Source organism: Olea europaea, unplaced genomic scaffold (genome assembly GCF_002742605.1).
Source record: "Olea europaea var. sylvestris unplaced genomic scaffold, O_europaea_v1 scaffold1901, whole genome shotgun sequence".
NCBI classification, from domain to species: Eukaryota; Viridiplantae; Streptophyta; class Magnoliopsida; order Lamiales; family Oleaceae; genus Olea; species Olea europaea.
In genome coordinates, this window is record NW_019236818.1 from 21,235 (window position 1) to 41,773 (window position 20,539).

The 20,539-nt window shown below is 36.0% G+C and overlaps 1 protein-coding gene across 1 annotated transcript; it reads right to left on the bottom strand.

Annotated features, from left to right (window-relative positions):
* Positions 1-2,104: 2,104 nt before the first annotated feature.
* LOC111378931 lies at positions 2,105-4,980 on the bottom strand (the record flags this gene model as incomplete). Its single annotated transcript, XM_023002224.1, has 6 exons — positions 4,763-4,980; positions 4,357-4,645; positions 3,972-4,248; positions 3,768-3,845; positions 2,864-3,099; positions 2,105-2,239 (listed from the first exon to the last, which is right to left on the bottom strand). Coding segments are annotated over exons 1-6 (1,233 nt in total), but the record flags the coding sequence as incomplete, so codon positions are not given.
* Between the last annotated feature and the right edge of the window lie 15,559 nt (positions 4,981-20,539).

Genomic DNA, 20,539 nt, shown 5'->3' on the forward strand with positions numbered 1-20,539 from the left:
TTGGTGCCTACATCTACGCGTGGTTGCATGCATGTATTTCATAAACTTAACTCAACACCTAAGGTCAGGTTGTGCCATAATTTAACACCTCCTACCTGCTTAAACCAACACATGCATGCATGTTACTACAAAGATAGCTTGACACCTCCTACTTGTTCAACAATTAACACCCCATGCATGCATTAGTTAAATCTTACCTGAAATCTTCTCTAATCTGCCGTCCAGCTGCATTTATATATGTATATTGCATATGTGTGTATATAAAAAATGAGAGAAATGGTTTAATTTGTATTCCCACTTGTCCATGCATTAGTTAATTGCATTAATCCTCTACAAGGTGGCGGCAAAGTGATAGAAAGAAAAGGAAAATATATTAATGTAAAAGGTATAGAATTTGACAATTATTCTAAACCCCTAATTAACTAATCTTGGTAAACTTTTAATAAATCGACCAATGCAAATTTGGCAACCATTAATAATCTTGGCCATACTAAATTTTTGAAAAGTTAAATTGCTAGCCTAAAAAATAAATGAGCAAATTAAACGTGCATAAAATTTCGGAGTATTACATCCCTCCTCCCTTAAAATAAATTTCGTCCTCGAAATTACCTCTTACTTAGTTGAAAAGTTCTGGATACTTGGTCTTGATTTCCTCTTCTCTTTCCCAAGTTGATTCTTCGACATTGTGATTTCTCCATTGAACTCTCACTAACGAAATTTCTTTTGTTCTCAGTTGTTGGATTCTGCGATCCAATATTGCTACTGGTTTTTCTTCATAAGTCATGTTTTGTTTGATATCCAATGGTTGATAACTAACCACATGACTTTGATCTGGCACATATTGTCGAAGCATTGACATGTGGAACACATCATGAATTGCTGACAATTCTGGTGGTAGAGCAATTCGATAGGCTGCATTTCCAACTTTCTGCAAAATTGCAAAAGGACCTATGAATTTTGGTCGCAGTTTTCCCTTCTTTCCAAAGTGAAGAACTCCTTTCATCGGTGCCACTTTTAAGAAAACTTTATCACCAACATTAAATGTCAAATCTTTTCTCCTTTTATCAGCGTAACTTTTTTGTCGGTCCTGGGTTGCCTTGATTCTGGCTCTTATTTTATCAACCGCTTCACTAGTTTCCTCAATTATTTTGGGCCCTAAAACCCTTCATTCACCTACTTCATCCCAATAAAGAGGAGCTCTACATCTTCTACCATAGAGAGCTTCGTAAGGTGCCATCTTTATCGTAGCTTGATAGCTATTATTATAGGCAAACTCCACCAATGGTACATAACTTTCCCAACTGCCTCCTAAATCAAGGACGCAGGCACGCAGCATATCCTCCAAAGTCTATATAGTCCTCTCCGATTGTCCATCAGTTTGTGGATGAAAAGCTGTACTGAAGTTTAACTTGGTTCTCATAGCTCCTTGTAAACTTTTCCAAAATTTTGAGGTGAATCTTGGATCTCTATCCGATACAATTGAGGCTGGGATACCATGGAAATGGATGACTTCTTCGATGTATAATCGAGCGTATTGATCCATACTAAAATTCATTCTTACAGGTAGAAAATGAGCTCACTTTGTTAACCGATCCACTATAACCCACATAGGATCATTTCCCCTAGCTGATTTTGGAAAACCCATAACAAAATCCATAGTTATATGCTCCCATTTCCATTGTGGAATCGTTAATGGTTCCAACAATCCAGATGACCTTTGATGTTCAGCTTTTGCTTGTTGACAAGTCATACACCTCTTGATAAAAAGACCTATGCACTGTTTCATATTCCTCCACCAAAACATACTCCTTAGATCACGATACATTTTTGTACCTCCTGGATGGGCAGTATATGGAGTTAAGTGTGCTTCTTCAAGAATTTCTTTCCTCAATCCGTCATCTTTCGCCACACACAACCTTCCCTTAAAGAGTAAGGCTTTATCACTGCCTCATTCAAAACCCTTTCTCTTGCTAGTACCAACTTTAGACTTAATCTTTTGCAGGAAAGAGTCACCATCTTGTGCTACTCTTATTCGATCTATAAGTGTTGGTCGAATCATTAGAGCCGCTATCCTGGTGATAGTTTGGGTTGGTGGAGCAATTACTTCCAGATGTAAGTTTTCGAAATCCTTCAACAACTGGTCCTGTATGGTGATTAGCACTGCTAATTGTCCAACCGCCTTCCTGCTAAGCGCATCTGCTACTACATTAGCTTTACCAGCTAGCTCTACCCATCTCCTCTGCCTCATATTTAATTCCTTTTGGGTGAAAAAGTACTTCAAACTCTTATGATCGGTATAAATGTCACACTTACTTCCATATAAGTAATGATGCCATATCTTAAGGGCATGAACTACCGCAGCCAATTCTAGATCATGTGTTGGGTAGTTTTGTTCGTGTTGTTTCAATTGTCTGGAAGCGTAGGCTATCACCTTTCCTTTCTGCATCAGAACACACCCTATGCCTTGTTTCGAAGCATCACTGTATATAACGAATCCTTCTGGTCCGTCTGGTATTGTTAACACTGGAGCTGTGACTAATCTTCGCTTCAGCTCTTGGAAGCTCTGTTCACATTTCTCTGTCCATTGAAATTTTATCCCTTTACGAGTCAAATGGGTCAATGGTCCTGCTATTTTAGAAAATCTCTCGATAAATCTTCTATAGTAACCAGCCAATCCCAAGAAGCTGCGTATTTCTCTAACATTGGTGGGTCTTACCCAATTATTTACTGCTTCTACTTTAGCTGGGTCTACTTCAATTCCTTGGGCCATGATTACGTGCCCCAGAAAGCCTATTTTATCCAACCAGAATTCACATTTCTTGAATTTGGCATAAAGTTTCTCTTTTCTTAGAGTTTCCAAGACAATCGTGAGATGTTTCTCATGCTCCTCACTACTCTTTGAATAGATTAAGATGTTATCAATAAAAACTATGACAAATTGATCTAAGTATTCGTGAAATACTCTGTTCATTAGATCCATAAATATTGCCGGGGCATTAGTTAATCCGAAAGGCATCACTAAAAATTCATAATGCCCATAAAGCATCCTAAAAGCCGTCTTAGGGATATCGTCTGGCCTAATTTTCAATTGATGATATCCTGATCTTAGATCGATCTTTGACAATACTGTAGCCCCCTTAAGTTGGTCAAACAAATCTTCTATCCTTGAAAGTGGATATTTGTTTTTGATAGTGAGGCTATTCAATTCTCGATAGTCAATGCACAACCTCATGGTTCCATCCTTCTTTTTCACGAATAGTATAGGTGTACCCAAGGTGATACACTTGGTCTAATGAAACCCTTATCAAGAAGCTCCTTCAACTGTACCTTCAACTCTTGCAGTTCCAACGGTGCCATACGATATGGAGCCTTTGAAATAGGTGCTTATCCTGGTAGCAAATCGATGGTAAACTCTACTTACCTATCTGGTGGTACACCTAGAAGGTCTTCTGGAAAAACATCTTTATAGTGTCGAACTATTTGAACATCCTCAACTGACAACTTATCTTGTTTGATGTTGGTCATCATTACTAGAAATCTCTGACCTAATTCTTTTCTCGGCGTCCCTTCAACCTGAGTTGTTGACACTATACGAGATAAGGTCTTTGCCTCAGTTCCCACAAAATGAAACTCTTTCTCGCCCGATCTTCGAAAAACCACCATTATCTCGGTACAATGAATAGTTGCATAGTTTTTAGACAACCAGTCCATACCAAGGATAACATCAAAGTCTTTTATCGTTAATAGAATTAGATCTACTGCTATACCTCTACCATCAATTTCCATCTTAAGATTTCTGGCTATTTGGTCAGCAACAAATATCTTTCCAGATGGAAGAGAGATTTCTAAGGTATACAGAAGGGATTCACATTCTACTTTAGACTTTGCAACAAATGAAGAAGAAATGAACGAATGTGTAGCTCCAGAATCTATAAGTACAAATGCAGGCATATTGGAAACAGAGATAATACCTGCGAGGACATTAGGGTCTCGCTCTACTTCTTGCCTGGATAAGGAGAAAACTCTTGCTTTTCCTTTTGTGTCATCTCCAGCCTTCTGTGTATAATTCTGGGGACATTCTTTAACGAAATGTCTTGATTTTCCACACTTGAAACAAATATTCTTTCCCAATAAGCATTCTCCTTTGTGAGGTCTATCGCACTTAGGACAACATTTATCACTACCAACTCCAACTATCTCCGTCTTTCCTTTCTTTGGTGCATTATTCCCTTTTGCTTTACCGTTACTCTATCTATCAAAGTTTCACTTCCTCTTACCGGAGAAATTTTGAACTTGGTTAGAACTTCCAACGTTTTGAGTTCTTTGATAAGAAATAGTCTGGGCTCGCTTCAGGACTTCTCGATAAGTGCTCAGCTCGAGAACTGACACTATATCACGAATATAAGGTTGAAGCCCGCGTTCGAACCTTCTAGCCCGCTTTTCCTCCGTATCCACTAGATGTGGAGCAAACCTTGATAATCCCTCGAATTTGCGTTCATATTCCACGAGGGTCATGGTTCCCTGCTGGAGTCTAAGGAGCTCCATCTCCTTTTGATCTTTCACGGCTGTCGGGAAGAATTTCTCTTCTATGAGTTCCTTAAACCTCGCCCAAGTTATAGCATGTTCTTCAGCAGGTGTTAATGACCTAGTAGTCATGTCCCACCAATGGCTAGTCCCCTTTTTCAACATAAACACTGAGAATGTTACTTTCTCATCATCTTCGCATCCTATAAATTTAAAGATACGTTCTAGTTCTCGTAACCAGTCTTCAACTGCTAAGGGATCCATACTCCCCTCGAATGATGGAGGGTTCATTTTACGAAATTGCTCTATCATTGTAGTTCGATCCCTTGGGCTAGTTACTATTTGAAGTTGAATAGCTGGTTGGTTAGGCTCCTGATGATCAGTTGGTACTTGTTGATTCGGGGTTCGTTGCCCAGTCAAAGATGGTGGCCGTTGTTGCTGTCCCAACTCCCGCATTACGGCAAGCAGTTCTCATGCAAAGTTTGCTACATTAACTTCGCCACCACTAGAACTAGCATTAGCATTGCCACTACCTAAGTTCATATTGGGATTTGGTGCACTGCTGTGATTGCGCTTTTGAGGCATTTCCTTTGAATGAAAAAAATATTCATCCAGTTAGAATTGCTTCAGAACGTAAAGAAAGACTTTCAAAGAGAGAAAGAGAGGGAGGAAAACTATTTTTCCTAGACGTTTAAGAAGTGTTTTCAAGCATCAATTCTCTACAGTTTTCAAACATCCAAGGAGTGCATTTCTTTCAACGTCCAAATTTCATCGAAGTTTTCAATCCAAGTTTTCAAAGTTTCAAAAGCATCAATCAAGGTAGGTAGAGGTGCAATGTGTTTAATCGTGTTAAGTTATAAGTTTCGATTTATGTTAATGTTTGTATGTCAAATGGTACTCCGGTACGGTATATCCCTCTATGTTAATGTTTTTATGTCAAATGGTACTCTGGTACAGCATACTCCTCTATGTTGAAGAAATGTTCGTATGTCAAATGGTGCCCTCGGGTACAGCATACCCCTTCATGTCAAATGGTGCCTCCGAGTACGGCATGTATGAAAAGTTATAAAATTAATGTTTTGAAATGTGTGGCTTGATCACGAATGCACCTATGACACCTATTGAGTTTTTCAACTCACGGGTTTAATCCCATCTCTACAGATTGAAGGAATTTTACCTCGGGCATAGATGAAGGAGAAGATGGAGAGTGATGCAACGAGCCCATGGAAATTTGGTGAATAAGTGATTTGGATTTATTTTTATGAAATGTTTTCCAATGTTATTTCTTTAAAGTTTTGAATAACGCAGAATGCGAGAACAAGTTATGTTTTCTTCAAATAAATTACATTTTGTTGTTTTGAAAAATGATTCAGTGTTTTTGTTTATAGTATTTGAAGTATTGTTATTTAAATTATTATCCGAAGATGTAAGCTTCCGCTAAAACGTATACATTTGTTACTAAACCACCGGTTAAACTAAGTAAAGTAAATAGCGTTTCCGATCCACTAGGGGTTGGGGCATTACAAATTGACCCTGGACAACAATTAAAGTGTCAAAAAACGATGAAAGTGACATTACCCTATTGGATAGTTTAAATTTCAAAAAAATTTCCAATCTAATTGACACTTGACAATAATGTAAGTGTCAAACATCGTGTCAAAAGTCAATGCACAAATAGCAAGTTCAATCGGTAAGAACCTTGCTACATATATACTATGGTTTACACTTTAGTTTACACTTTGCCACGTGACATTACACTGTTGGATAGTTTAAATTTCAAACAGTTTTCCCATCAAATTGACACTTGACAACAATGTAAGTGTCAAACAACATATCAAAAATCAGTGCACAAATAGCAAAGTTCAATCGGTAAGAAGCTTGCTACATATACACTATGGCCTACACTTTATTTTACACTTTCCCACATGACATTACCTATTAGACAGTTTAAATTTCAAACAGTTTTCCCAACCAATTGACACTTGACAACAATGCAAGTGTCAAACAACGTGTCAAAAATCAGTGTACAAACGGCAAAGTTAAATCGAAAAGACCTTGCGATATGTAAACTATGGAGTACACTTTGTCACGTGACATTACCCTGATGGATAGTTTAAATCTAAAACAGTTTTCCCTTCCAATTGACACTTGCCAATAATGCAAGTTTCAAACAATTTGTTGAAAATCTGTGCACAAATAGTAAAGTTGAATCAATAAGAACCTTGCTGCATGTACACTATGGTCTACACTTTAGTTTACACTTTACCACATAACATTACCTTGTTGGATAGTTTAAATTTAAAATAGTTTCCCAATCGAGTTGACACTTGACATCAATACAAGTGTCAAACAACGTGTCTAAAATTAGTGTACAAATAGCTATGTTCAATCAGTAAGAACCTTACGTCATGTACACTATGGTGTACACTTTAGTTTACACTTTACCGCGTGACATTACCTTCTTGGATAGTTTAAATTTCAAACAGTTTTCTTATCCAATTGACACTAGAGAACAATTCAAGTGTCTAAGAACGTGTCAAAAATTAGGGTACAAATAGTAAAGTTCAATCGATAAAAACCTTGCGACATGTACACTATGGTGTACACTTTAGCTTACACTTTGCCACATGACATTACCCAGTTGTATAGTTTAAATATCAAACAGTTTTCCCGTCCAATTGACACTTGCCAACAATGCAAGTGTCAAACAATTTGTCGAAAATCTACGCACAAATAGTAAAGTTGAATCGATAAGAACCTTACACATGTACACTATGGTGTACACGTTAATTTACACTTTTCCACGTGATATTACCCTATTGGATGGTTTAAATTTCAAAATTTTATCCAATCCAATTGACACTTGACAACAACGTAAGTGTTAAACATTGTGTCAAAAATCAATGCACAAATAGCAAAGTTCAATCGGTAAGAACCTTGCCACATATACACTACGGTGTACACTTTAGTTTATACTTTGCCACGTGACATTACCCTATTGGATAGTTTAAATTTCAAATAGCTTTCCCATCTAATTGACACTTGACAACAATGCAAGTGTCAAACAACATGTCAAAAAATAGTGTACAATTAGAAAAGTTCAATCGGTAAGAACCTTGCTACATGTACTCTATGATGCACACACTTTAGTTTACACTTTGCCATGTGACATTACCTTCCTGGACTGCGTAAATTTCAAACAATTTTCCCATCTAATTGACATTTCACAATAGTGCACGTGTCAAACAATGTGTCAAAAATCAGTGTACGAATAGCAAGCTTCAATCGGTAAGAACCATGTTACATGTACACTATGGTGTACACACTTTAGTTTACACTTTATCACGTTACATTACCTTGCTAGACAGTTTAAATTTCAAACAGTTTTCCCATCCATTTGACACTTGACAACAATGCAAGGGTCAAAAATTAGTGTACAAATAGCAAAGTTCAATCGGTAAAAACCCTACTACAAGTACAATATGGTGTACACTTTAGTTTACACTTTGCCACGTGACATTAGCATGTTGGACAGTTTAAGTTTCAAATAGTTTTGCCATCCAACTGACACTTGACAAGAGTGCAAGTGTCAAACAACGTGTCAAAAATCAGCGTACAAGTATCAAAGTTCAATCGGTAAGAACTTTGCTACATGTACCCTATAGTGTACACTTTAGTTTACACTTTGCCACGTCACATTACCCTATTGGACAGTTTAAATTTCAAATAGTTTTCCCATCCAAGTGACACTTGACAACAATAAAAGTGTCAAACAACATGTCAAAAATTAGTGTACAAATAGCAAAGTTCAATCCATAAGAACCTTTCTACATGTACACTATGGTGTACACCTTAGTTTACACTTTACCACATGACATTACCATGTTGGACAGTTTAAGTTTCAAATTGTTTTGCCATCCAATTGACACTTGACAAGAATGCAAGTGTCAAACAACGTGAAAAAAATCGATGTACAAATAGCAAAGTTCAATCGGTAAGGACCTTGCTACATCAACGTTATGGTGTACGCTTTAATTTACACTTTACTACGTGACATTACCTTGTTAGACATCGTAAATTTCAAATGGTATTCCCATCCATTTGACACTCGATAGCAATGCAAGTGTCAAACAACGTGTCAAAATTAGTGTATAAGTAGCAAAGTTCAATCGATAAGAACCTTGATACATGTCCACCACGGTGTACATTTTAGTTTATAATGTTATGTGATATTACCCTGTTGGATAGTTTGTATTTCAAACAGTTTTCCATCCAATCGACACTTGACAACAATGCAAGTGTCAAACAACGTGTCAAAAATCAGTACACAAATATGAAAGTTCAATCGGTAAGAACCTTGCTACATATACACTGTGGTGTACACTTCAATTTACACTTTGCCACGTGACATTACCCTATTAGATAGTTTAAATTTCAAAAAATTTTCCAATCCAATTGACACTTGACAACAATGTAAGTGTCAAACATCGTGTCAAAAATCAATGCACAAATAGTAAAGTTCAATTGGTAAGAGCCTTGCTACATATACACTATGGTTTACACTTTAGTTTACACTTTGCCACGTGACATTACCCTGTTGGATAGTTTAAATTTCAAACAATTTTCCCATCCAATTGTCACTTGACAACGATGCAAGTGTCAAACAACTGTCAAAAATTAGTGCACAAATAGCAAAATTCAATCAGTAAGAACCTTGCTACATATACACTATGGTCTACACTTTAGTTTACAGTTTGCCATGTGACATTACCCTGTTGGATAGTTTAAATTTCAAACAGTTTTTCCATCCAATTGACACTGACAACAATGCAAGTGTCAAACAACGTGTCAAAAATCAGTGTACAAATAGCAAAGTTCGATCGATAAGAACCTTACAACATGTAAACTATGGGATTACACTTTGGTTTATACTTTGTCACATGACATTACCCTGATGGACAGTTTAAATCTCAAACAGTTTTCCCATCCAATTTACACTTGCCAACAATGCTGGTTTCAAACAATTTGTTGAAAATCTATGCACAAATAATAAAGTTGAATCGATAAGAACCTTGCTACATGTACACTATGGTGTATACTTTAGTTTACACTTTGCCACGTGACGTTAACTTGTTGGATAGTTTAAATTTAAAATAGTTTTCCAATCCAGTTGACACTTGACAACATTGCGAGTGTCAAACAACGTGTCTAAAATTAGTGTACAAATAACTATATTCAATCAGAAAGAATCTTGCGACATGTACACTATGGTGTACACTTTAGTTTACACTTTGCCACGAGACATTACCCTCTTGGATTGTTTAAATTTCAAACAGTTTTCCCATCCAATTGACACTTGAGAACAATTCAAGTGTCTAACAACGTGTCAAAAATTAGGGTACACATAGCAAAATTCAATCGATAAGAACCTTGCGACATGTACACTATGGTGTACACTTTAGTTTACACTTTGCCACGTGACATTACCCAGTTGTATAGTTTAAATATCAAATAGTTTTCCTATCCAATTGACACTTGTAAATAATGCAAGTGTCAGACAATTCGTCGAAAATCTGTGCACAAATAGTAAAGTTGAATCGGTAAGAACCATGCTACATATACACTATGGTGTACACGTTAGTTCCCACTTTGCCACGTGACATTACCCTATTGGATAGTTTAAATTTCAAAAAAAATTTCAGTCCAACTGACACTTGACAATAATGTAAGTGTCAAACATCGTGTCAAAAATCAATGCACAAATAGGAAAGTTCAATCGATAAGAACCTTGATACATATACACTATGGTGTACACTTTAGTTTACACTTTGACAAGTGACATTACCCTGTTGGATAGTTTAAATGTCAAACATTTTTCCATCTAATTGACACTTGACAACAATGCAAGTGTCAAACAACGTGTCAAAAAATAGTGTGCAAAATCGGTAAGAACTTTGCTACATGTACTCTATGATGTACACACTTTAGTTTACACTTTGCCACGTGACATTACCTGGCTGGACCGTGTAAATTTCAAACAATTTCCCCATCCAATTGACACTTCACAACAATGCACGTGTTAAACAACGTGTCAACAATCAGTGTACAAATATCAAACTTCAATCGGTAAGAACCATGTTACATGTACACTATGGTGTACACACTTTAGTTTACACTTTGCCACGTGACATTACCTTGCTAGACAGTTTAAATTTCAAATAGTTTTTCCATCCAATTGACAGTTGACAACAATGCAAGTGTCAAACAAAGTATCAAAAATCAGTATACAAATAGCAAAGTTCAATCGGTAAAAACCCTACTACAAGTACATTATGGTGTACACTTTAGTTTACACTTGCCACGTGACATTACCATGTTGAACAGTTTAAGTTTCAAATAGTTTTACCATCCAATTGACACTTGACAAGAGTGCAAGTGTCAAACAACGTGTCAAAAATCAGTGTACAAGTAGCAAAGTTCAATCGATAAGAACCTTGCTACGTGTACACTATGGTGTACACTTTAGTTTACTTTTTGCCACGTCACATTATCCTATTGGACAGCTTAAATTTCAAACAGTTTTCCCATTTAATTGATACTTGACAACAATGCAAGTGTTGAACAACATGTCAAAATCGGTGTACAAATAGCAAAGTTCAATCCGTAAGAACCTTTCTACATGTACACTGTGGTGTACACCTTAGTTTACACTTTGCCATGTGACATTATCATGTTGGACAGTTTAAGTTTCAAATAATTTTGCCATCCAATTGACACTTGACAAGAATGCAAGTGTCAAACAACGTAAAAAAATCAGTGTACAAATAGCAAAGTTCAATCGGTAAGGACCTTGCTACATCTACGTTATGGTGTACGCTTTAATTTACACTTTGCCACATGACATTACCAAGTTGGACATTGTAAATTTCAAATAGTAATCCCATCCATTTGACACTCGACAACAATGTAAGTGTCAAACAACGTCTCAAAAATCAATGTACGAGTAGCAAAGCTCAATAGGTAAGAACCTTGCAACATGTACACTATGGTGTATACTTTAGTTTACACTTTGCCACATGACATTACCCTGTTGGATAGTTTAAATTTCAAACAATTTTCCCATCCAATTGACACTTGACAACAGTACAAGTGTCGGACAACGTGTCAAGAATTAGTGTACAAATAGCAAAGTTAAAGTGGTAAGAACCTTGCTAGAAGTACACTATAATGTACACTTTAGTTTACACTTTGCCACGTAACATTACCCTGTTGGACAGTTTAAATTTCAAACAGTTTCACCATTTAGTTGACACATGACAACAATGCAAGTGTCAAACAATGTGTCAAAAATTAATGTACAAATAGCAAACTTCAATCTGTAAGAATACATGTACACTGTGGTGTACACGCTTTAGTTTACACATTACTCTGCTAGACAGTTCAAATTTCAAACAGTTTTCCCGTCCAATTGACACTTGACAAAAAATGCAAGAGTCATACAACCTGTCAAAAATTAGTGTAAAAGTAGCAAAGTTCAATCGATAAGAACCCTACTACAAGTACACTATGGCGTACACTTTAGTTTAAAATTTACCACGTGACATTACACTGTTGGACAGTTTAAGTTTGAAACAATTTTCCCATCCAATTGTCACTTGACAACGATGCAAGTGTCAAACAACTTGTCAAAGATCAGTGCACAAATAGCAAAGTTCAATCGGTAAGAACCTTGCTACATATACACTATGGTCTACACTTTAGTTTACACTTTGTCACGTGACATTACCCTATTGGACAATTTAAATTTAAAATAGTTTTCCCATCTAATTGACACTGACAACAATACAAGTGTCAAACAACGCGTCAAAAATTACTGTACAAATAACAAAGTTCAATCGATAAGAACCTTGCAACATGTAAACTATGGAGTACACTTTGGTTAAAACTTTGTCACGTGACATTACCCTGATGGACAGTTTAAATCTCAAACAGTTTTCCCATCTAATTGACACTTACCAACAATGCTAGTTTCAAACAATTTGTTGAAAATCTGTGTACAAATAATAAAGTTGAATCAGTAAGAACCTTGCTACATATACACTTTAGTTTACACTTTGTCACGTGACATTAACCTGTTGGATAGTTTAAATTTAAAAGAGTTTTCCAATCCAGTTGACACTTGACAACATTGTAAGTGTCAAACAACGTGTCTAAAATCAGTGTACAAATAACTATGCTCAATCAGAAAGAACCTTGCGACACGACATGTACACTATGGTGTACACTTTAGTTTACACTTTGCCACGTGATATTACCCTCTTGGATAGTTTAAATTTCAATCAGTTTTTCTATCAAAATGACACTTGAGAACAATTCAAGTGTCTAACAACGTGTCAAAAATTAGGGTACACATAGCAAAATTCAATCGATAAGAAACTTGCGACATGTACACTATGGTGTACACTTTAGTTTACACTTTGCCACATGACATTACCCAGTTGTATAGTTTTAATATCAAACAGTTTTCCCGTCCAATTGGCACTTGCAAACGATGCAAGTGTCAAACAATTCGTCGAAAATCTGTGCACAAATAGTAAAGTTGAATCGGTAAGAACCATGCTACATGTACACTATGGTGTACATGTTAGTTTACACTTCGCCACGTGACTTTACCCTATTTGATTGTTTAAATTTCCAAAAAAATTCCAATCCAATTGACACTTGACAATAATGTAAGTGTCAAACATCGTGTCAAAAATCAATGCACAAATAGGAAAGTTCAATCGGTAAGAACCTTGCCACATATACACTATGGTGTACACTTTAGTTTACACTTTGACAAGTGACATTACCCTGTTGGATAGTTTAAATGTCAAACATTTTTCCATCTAATTGACACTTGACAATAATGCAAGTGTCAAACAACGTAACAAAAAATAGTGTGCAAAATCGGTAAGAACTTTGCTACATGTACACTATGATGTACACACTTTAGTTTACACTTTGCCACGTGACATTACCTTACCGGACTGTGTAAATTTCAAATAATTTTCCCATCCAATTGACACTTCACAATAGTGCAAGTGTCAAACAACGTGTTAAAAATCAGTGTACAAATAGCAAACTTCAATCGGTAAGAACCATGTTACATGTACACTATGGTGTACACACTTTAGTTTACACTTTGCCACGTGACATTACCTTGCTAGACAGTTTAAATTTCAAATAGTTTTTCCATCCATTTGACACTTGACAACAATGCAAGTGTCAAACAAAGTGTTAAAAATCAGTATGCAAATAGCAAAATTCAATCGATAAAAACCCTGCTACAAGCACACTATGGTATACACTTTAGTTTACACTTTGCCACATGACATTACCATGTTTGACAGTTTAAGTTTCAAATAGTTTTGCCATCCAATTGACACTTGACAACAGTACAAGTGTCAAACAACGTGTCAAAAATCAGTGTACAAGTAGCAAAGCTCAATCGGTAAGAACCTTGTTACATGTACACTATGGTGTACACTTTAGTTTACACTTTGCCACGTCACATTATCCTATTGGACAGTTTAAATTTTAAACAATTTTCCCATCCAATTGATACTTGACAACAGTGCAAGTGTCGAACAACATGTCAAAATTAGTGTACAAATAGCAAAGTTCAATCCGTAAGAACCTTTCTATATGTACACAATGGTGTACACCTTAGTTTACACTTTGCCACGTGATATTACCATGTTGGACAGTTTAAGTTTCAAATAACTTTGCCATCCAATTGACACTTGACAAGAATGCAAGTGTCAAACAATGTAAAAAAAATCAGCGTACAAATAGCAAAGTTCAATCGGTAAGGACCTTGCTACATCTACGTTATGGTATACGCTTTAATTTACACTTTGCCACGTAACATTACCCAGTTGGACATCGTAAATTTCAAATAGTATTCCCATCCATTTGACACTCGACAACAATGTAAGTGTCAAACAACGTCTCAAAAATCAGTGTAAAAGTAGCAAAGTTCAATCGGTAAGAACCTTGCAACATGTACACTATGGTGTATACTTTAGTTTACACTTTGCCACATGACATTACCTTGTTGGATAGTGTAAATTTCAAACAGTTTTTTCTTCCAATTGAAACTTGTCAACAATGCAAGTGTCAGACAACGTTTTTAAAATTAGTGAACAAATTGCAAAGTTAAAGTGGTAAGAACCTTGCTAGAAGTACACTACAATGTACACTTTAGTTTACACTTTGCCACGTAATATTACCCTGTTGGACAGTTTAAATTTCAAACAGTTTCACCATTTAATTGACACATGACATCAATACAAGTGTCAAACAATGTGTCAAAAATCAATGTACAAATAGCAAGCTTCAATCGGTAAGAATACATGTACACTATGGTGTACACGCTTTAGTTTACACATTACTCTGCTAGACAGTTCAAATTTCAAACAGTTTTCCCATCCAATTGACACTTGACAAAAAATGCAAGAGTCATACAACCTGTCAAAAATTAGTGTACAAGTAGCAAAGTTCAATCGATAAGAACCTTACTACAAGTACACTATGGTGTACACTTTAGTTTACACTTTGCCACGTGACATTACATTGTTGGACGTTTAAGTTTCAAACAAATTTTCCATCCAATTGTCACTTGACAACGATGTAAGTGTCAAACAACGTGTCAAAAATCAGTGCACAAATGGCAAAGTTCAATCGGTAAGAACCTTGCTACATGTACACTACGGTTCGCACTTTAGTTTACACTTTGCCATGTGACATTACCCTGTTGGATAGTTTAAATTTCAACCGATTTTCCCATCCAATTGACACTTGAAAACAACGCAACTGTCAAATAATGTTCCAAAAATCAGTGTACAAATAGTAAAGTTCAATCGGTAAGGAATTTACACTATAGTGTACGCTTTAATTTACTCTTTGCCACGTGACATTACCCTGTTGGACAGCTAAAATTTCAAAAAGTTTTCCCATCCAATTGATACTTGAAAATAATGCAAGTGTCAAAGAACATGTCAAAAATCAGTGTACAAATTGCAAAGTTCAATCGGTAAGAACCTTGCTACATGTAAACTATGTTGTACACACTTTAGTTTACACTTTGCCACGTAACATTACCCTACTGGACAGTATAACTTCCAAATAGTTTTCCATCAAATTCACACTTGATAATAATGCAAGTATCAAATGACGTGTCAAAAATTAGTGTACAAATAGCAAAGTTCAATCGGTAAGAACCTTGCGACAGGTACACTGTGGTGTGCATTTTAGTTTACATTGTCACGTGACATTCCCCTATTGGACGATTTATCTTTTAAATAGTTTTCCCATCCAACTGACACTTGACAACAATGTAAGTGTCAAACAATGTGTCAAAAATCAGTACACAAATATCAAAGTTCAATCGGTAAGAACCTTGCCACAAATACACTATCATGTACACTTGAGTTTGCACTTTGCCACGTGACATTACCCTATGGGATAGTTTAAATTTCAAAAATTTTTCCAATCCAATTGACACTTGACAACAATGCAAGTGTCAAACATCGTGTTAAAAATTAGTGCACAAATAGCAAAGTTCAATCAGTAAGAACCTTGCTGCATATACACTAAGGTGTACACTTTAGTTTACACTTTGCCACGTGACATTACCCTTTTGAATAGTTTGAATTTCAAACAGTTTTCCCATCCAATTAACCCTTGACAATAATGCAAGTGTCAAACAACGTGTCAAAAATCAGTGTACAAACAGCAAAGTTCAATCGGCAAGAACCTTCCTACATGTACACTATGGTGTATACACTTTAGTTTACACTTTGCCACATGACATTACCCTGCTGGATAGTTTAAATTTTCAAATAGTTTCTCATCCAATTGACACTCGACAATAATGCAAGTGTCAAACAACTTGTCGAAAATCAGTGTACAAATAGCAAAGTTCAATCGGCAAGAACCCGGCTACAAGTACACTATTGTGTACACTTTAGTTTATACTTTGCCACGTGACATTACCATGTTGGATAGTTTAAGTTTCAAACAGTTTTGCCATCCAATTGACACTTGACAAGAAATGCAAGTGTCGGACAACGTGTCAAAAATTAGTGTACAAATAGCAAAGTTAAAGTTGTAAGAACCTTACTAAAAGTACACTACGATGTACACTTTAATTTACAGTTTGCCACGTAACATTACCGTGTTGGACAGTTTAAATTTCGAACAGTTTTGCCATTTAATTGACACTTGGCAACAATGCAAGTGTTAAGTAATGTGTCAAAAATCAGTGTACAAATAGCAAACATCAATCGGTAAGAACCATGTTACATGTACACTATGGTGTACACGCTTTAGTTTACACTTTGCCACGTGACATTATCCTACTAGACAGTTCAAATTTCAAACAGTTTTCCCATCCAATTGACACTTGACAATAATGCAAGTGTCGAACAACCTGTTAAAAATCAATGTACAAGTAGCAAAGTTCAATCCATACGAACCCTGCTACAAGTACACTATGGTGTATACTTTAGTTTACACTTTGCCACGTAAAATTACCCTGTGGGATAGTTGAAATTTCAAACAGTTTTTCCATCTAATTGACACTTGAAAACAATGTAAGCATCACATAATGTGTCAAAAATTGGTGTACAAATAGCAAAGTTCGATCGGTAAGAACCATGCTACAAGTACACTATGGCATACACTTTAGTTCACACTTTGGCAAGTGACATTACCCTATTAGATAGTTTAAATTTCAAACTGTTTTCCCATCCAATTGACCCTTGACAACAATGCAAGTGTCAAAAAATGAGTCAAAAATCAGTGTACAAATGGAAAACTTCAATCGGTAAGAACCATGTTACATATACACTATGGTGTACACATTTTAGTTCATACTTTGCCACGTGACCTTACCCAGCAAGACAGTTAAAATTTCAAATAGTTTTCCCATCCAATTGACACTTGACCATAATGCAAGTGTCAAAAATTAGTGTACGAATAGCAAAGTTCAATCGGTAAGAACCCTACTACAAGTACACTGTGGTGTACGCTTTAGTTTACACTTTGCCACGTGACATTGCCTTGTTGGACAGTTTAAGTTTCGAACTCTATTCCTATCCAATTGACACTTGACAACAATACGAGTGTCAAACAACGTGTCAAAAATAGTGTACAAATAGCAAAGTTCAATCGGTAAGGACCTTGCTACATGTACGTTATGGGGTACGCTTTAATTTACACTTTTCCATGTGACATTACCCTGTTGGACAGCTTAAATTTCAAACAGTATTCTCGTCCAATTGACACTTGATAACAATGCGAGTGTTAAACAATGTGTCAAAAATCAGTGCACAAATAGCAAACTTCAATCGGTAAGAACCTTGCTACATGTACGTTATGGTGTACACTTCAGTTTACACTTTGCCACGTTACATTACCCTGTTGGATAGTATGAATTTCAAAAAGGTTTCCAATCCAATTGACACTTGACAACAATGTAAGTGTCAAACATCATGTCAAAAATTAGTGCACAATTTGCAAACTTCAATCGGTAAGAACTTTGCTACATATGCACTATGGTGTATACTTTAGTTTACACTTTGTCACATGACATTACCCTATTGGACAGCTTAAATTTCAAATAGTTTTCCCATCCAATTGACAATTGACAACAATGCGAGTGTCAAATAACATGTCAAAAATTAGTGTACAAATAGCAATGCTCAATCGGTGGTGCACACTTTAGTTTACACTTTTCCACGTGATATTACCCTGTCGGACAATTTAAACTTCAAATAGTTTTCTCATCCAATTGACACTTGGCAATAATGCAAGTGTCAAACAACGTATCAAAAATCTGTGTACAAATAGCAAAGTTAATTCGGTAAGAACCTTGCGACAAGTACACTATGGTGTACACTTTAGTTTATACTTTACCACGTGACATTATCTTGTTAGACAGTTTAAATTTCAAACTATTTTCCCATCAGATTAACACTTGGCAACAACTCAACTGTCACACAACGTGTCAAAAATCAGTGTACAAATAGCAAAGTTCAATTGGTGAGAACCATGCTACATGTACACTACGGCATACACTTTAGTTTACACTTTGTGAAGTGACATTACCCTATTAGACAGTTTAAATTTCAAATAGTATTCCCATCCAATTGCCCTTGACAACAATGCAAGTGTAAAAAAATGAGTCAAAAATCAGTGTACAAATAGTAAACTTCCATCAGTAAGAACCATGTGACATGTACACTATAGTGTACACACTTCAGTTTACACTTTGCCACGTGACCTTACCCAACTAGACAATTTAAATTTTAAAATGTTTACCCATCCAATTGACACATGACAACAATTCAAGTGTCAAAAAAACTTGTCAAAACTCAGTGTACAAATAGCAGAGTTTAATCGGTAAGAATCCTGCTACAAGTACACTATGGTGTACACTTTAGTTTACACTTTGCCCCGTGACATTAACATGTTGGACAGTTTAAGTTTAACATAGTTTTGCCATCTAACTAACCCTTGATAAGAATGCAAGTGTCAAATAAAGTATCAAAAATTAGTGTACAAATAGCGAAGTTCAATCGGTAAGGACCTTGCTACATGTACGTTATGGTGTACGCTTTTATTTACACTTTGTCACGTGACATTACCCTGTTGGACAGCTTAAATTTAAAGTAGTATTCCCATCCAATTGACACTTGACAGCAATGCAAGTGTCAAACAACGTGTTAAAAATCAGTGTACAAATAGCAAAGTTCAGTCGATAAGAACCTTGCTACATGTACACTACGGTGTACACTTTAGTTTACACTTTGCCACGCGACATTACCCTATTGGACATTTTAAATTTCAAACAATTTTTCCATCCAATTGACACTTGACAACAATGCAAGTGTTTAACAACGTGTCAAAAATCAGTGTACAAATAGCAAAGTTCAATCGATAAGAACCTTGCTATATCTACACTTTGGTGTACACTTTAGTTTACACTTTGCCACGCGACATTACCCTATCGGACAGTTTAAATGTCAAACAATTTTCCCATACAATTGACACTTGACAACAATGCAAGTGTCAAACAACGTATCAAAAATCAGTGTACAAATATCAAAGTTCAATCGCTAAGAACCTTCCGACATGTACACTTTAATTTACACTTTACCACGTGACATTACCCTGTGGGACAGTTTAAATTTCAAATAGTTTTCCCATCCAATTGACACTTGAGAACAACTCAACTATCACACAACATGTCAAAAATCAGTGTACTAATAGAAAAGTTCAATCGATAAGAATCACGCTACATGTACACTATTGCATACAATTTAGTTTACACTTTGCCAAGTGACATTACCTTATTAGACAGTTTAACTTTTAAATAGTAGTCCCATCCAATTGACCCTTGATAGCAATGCAACTGTAAAAAAAATGAGTAAAAAATCAGTGTACAAATAGCAAACTTCAATCGATAAGAACGATGTTACATGTACACTATGGCGTGCACACTTCAGTTTACACTTCGCCACGTGACCTTACCTAGCTAGGCAGTTTAAATTTCAAAAAGTTTTCCCATCCAATTAACACTTGAGAACAATGCAAGTGTCAAACAACGTGTTAAAAATCAGTGTACAAATAGAAAAGTTCAATCGATAAGAACCCTACAACAAGTACACTACGGTGTACACTTTTGTTTACACTTTACCACGTGATATTAGCCTGTTTGACAATTTAAGTTTAAAACAGTTTTGTCATCCAATTGACCCTTGACAAGAATGCAAGTGGCAAACAACGTATCAAAAATCAGTGTACAAATAGCAAAGTTCAATCGGTAAGGACCTTGCTATATGTACGTTATGGTGTACACTTTAATTTACACTTTGCCACATGATATTACCCTGTTGGACAGCTTAAATTTCAAACCGTATTCCCAACCAATTGACACTTGACAACAATGCAAGTGTCAAACAACGTG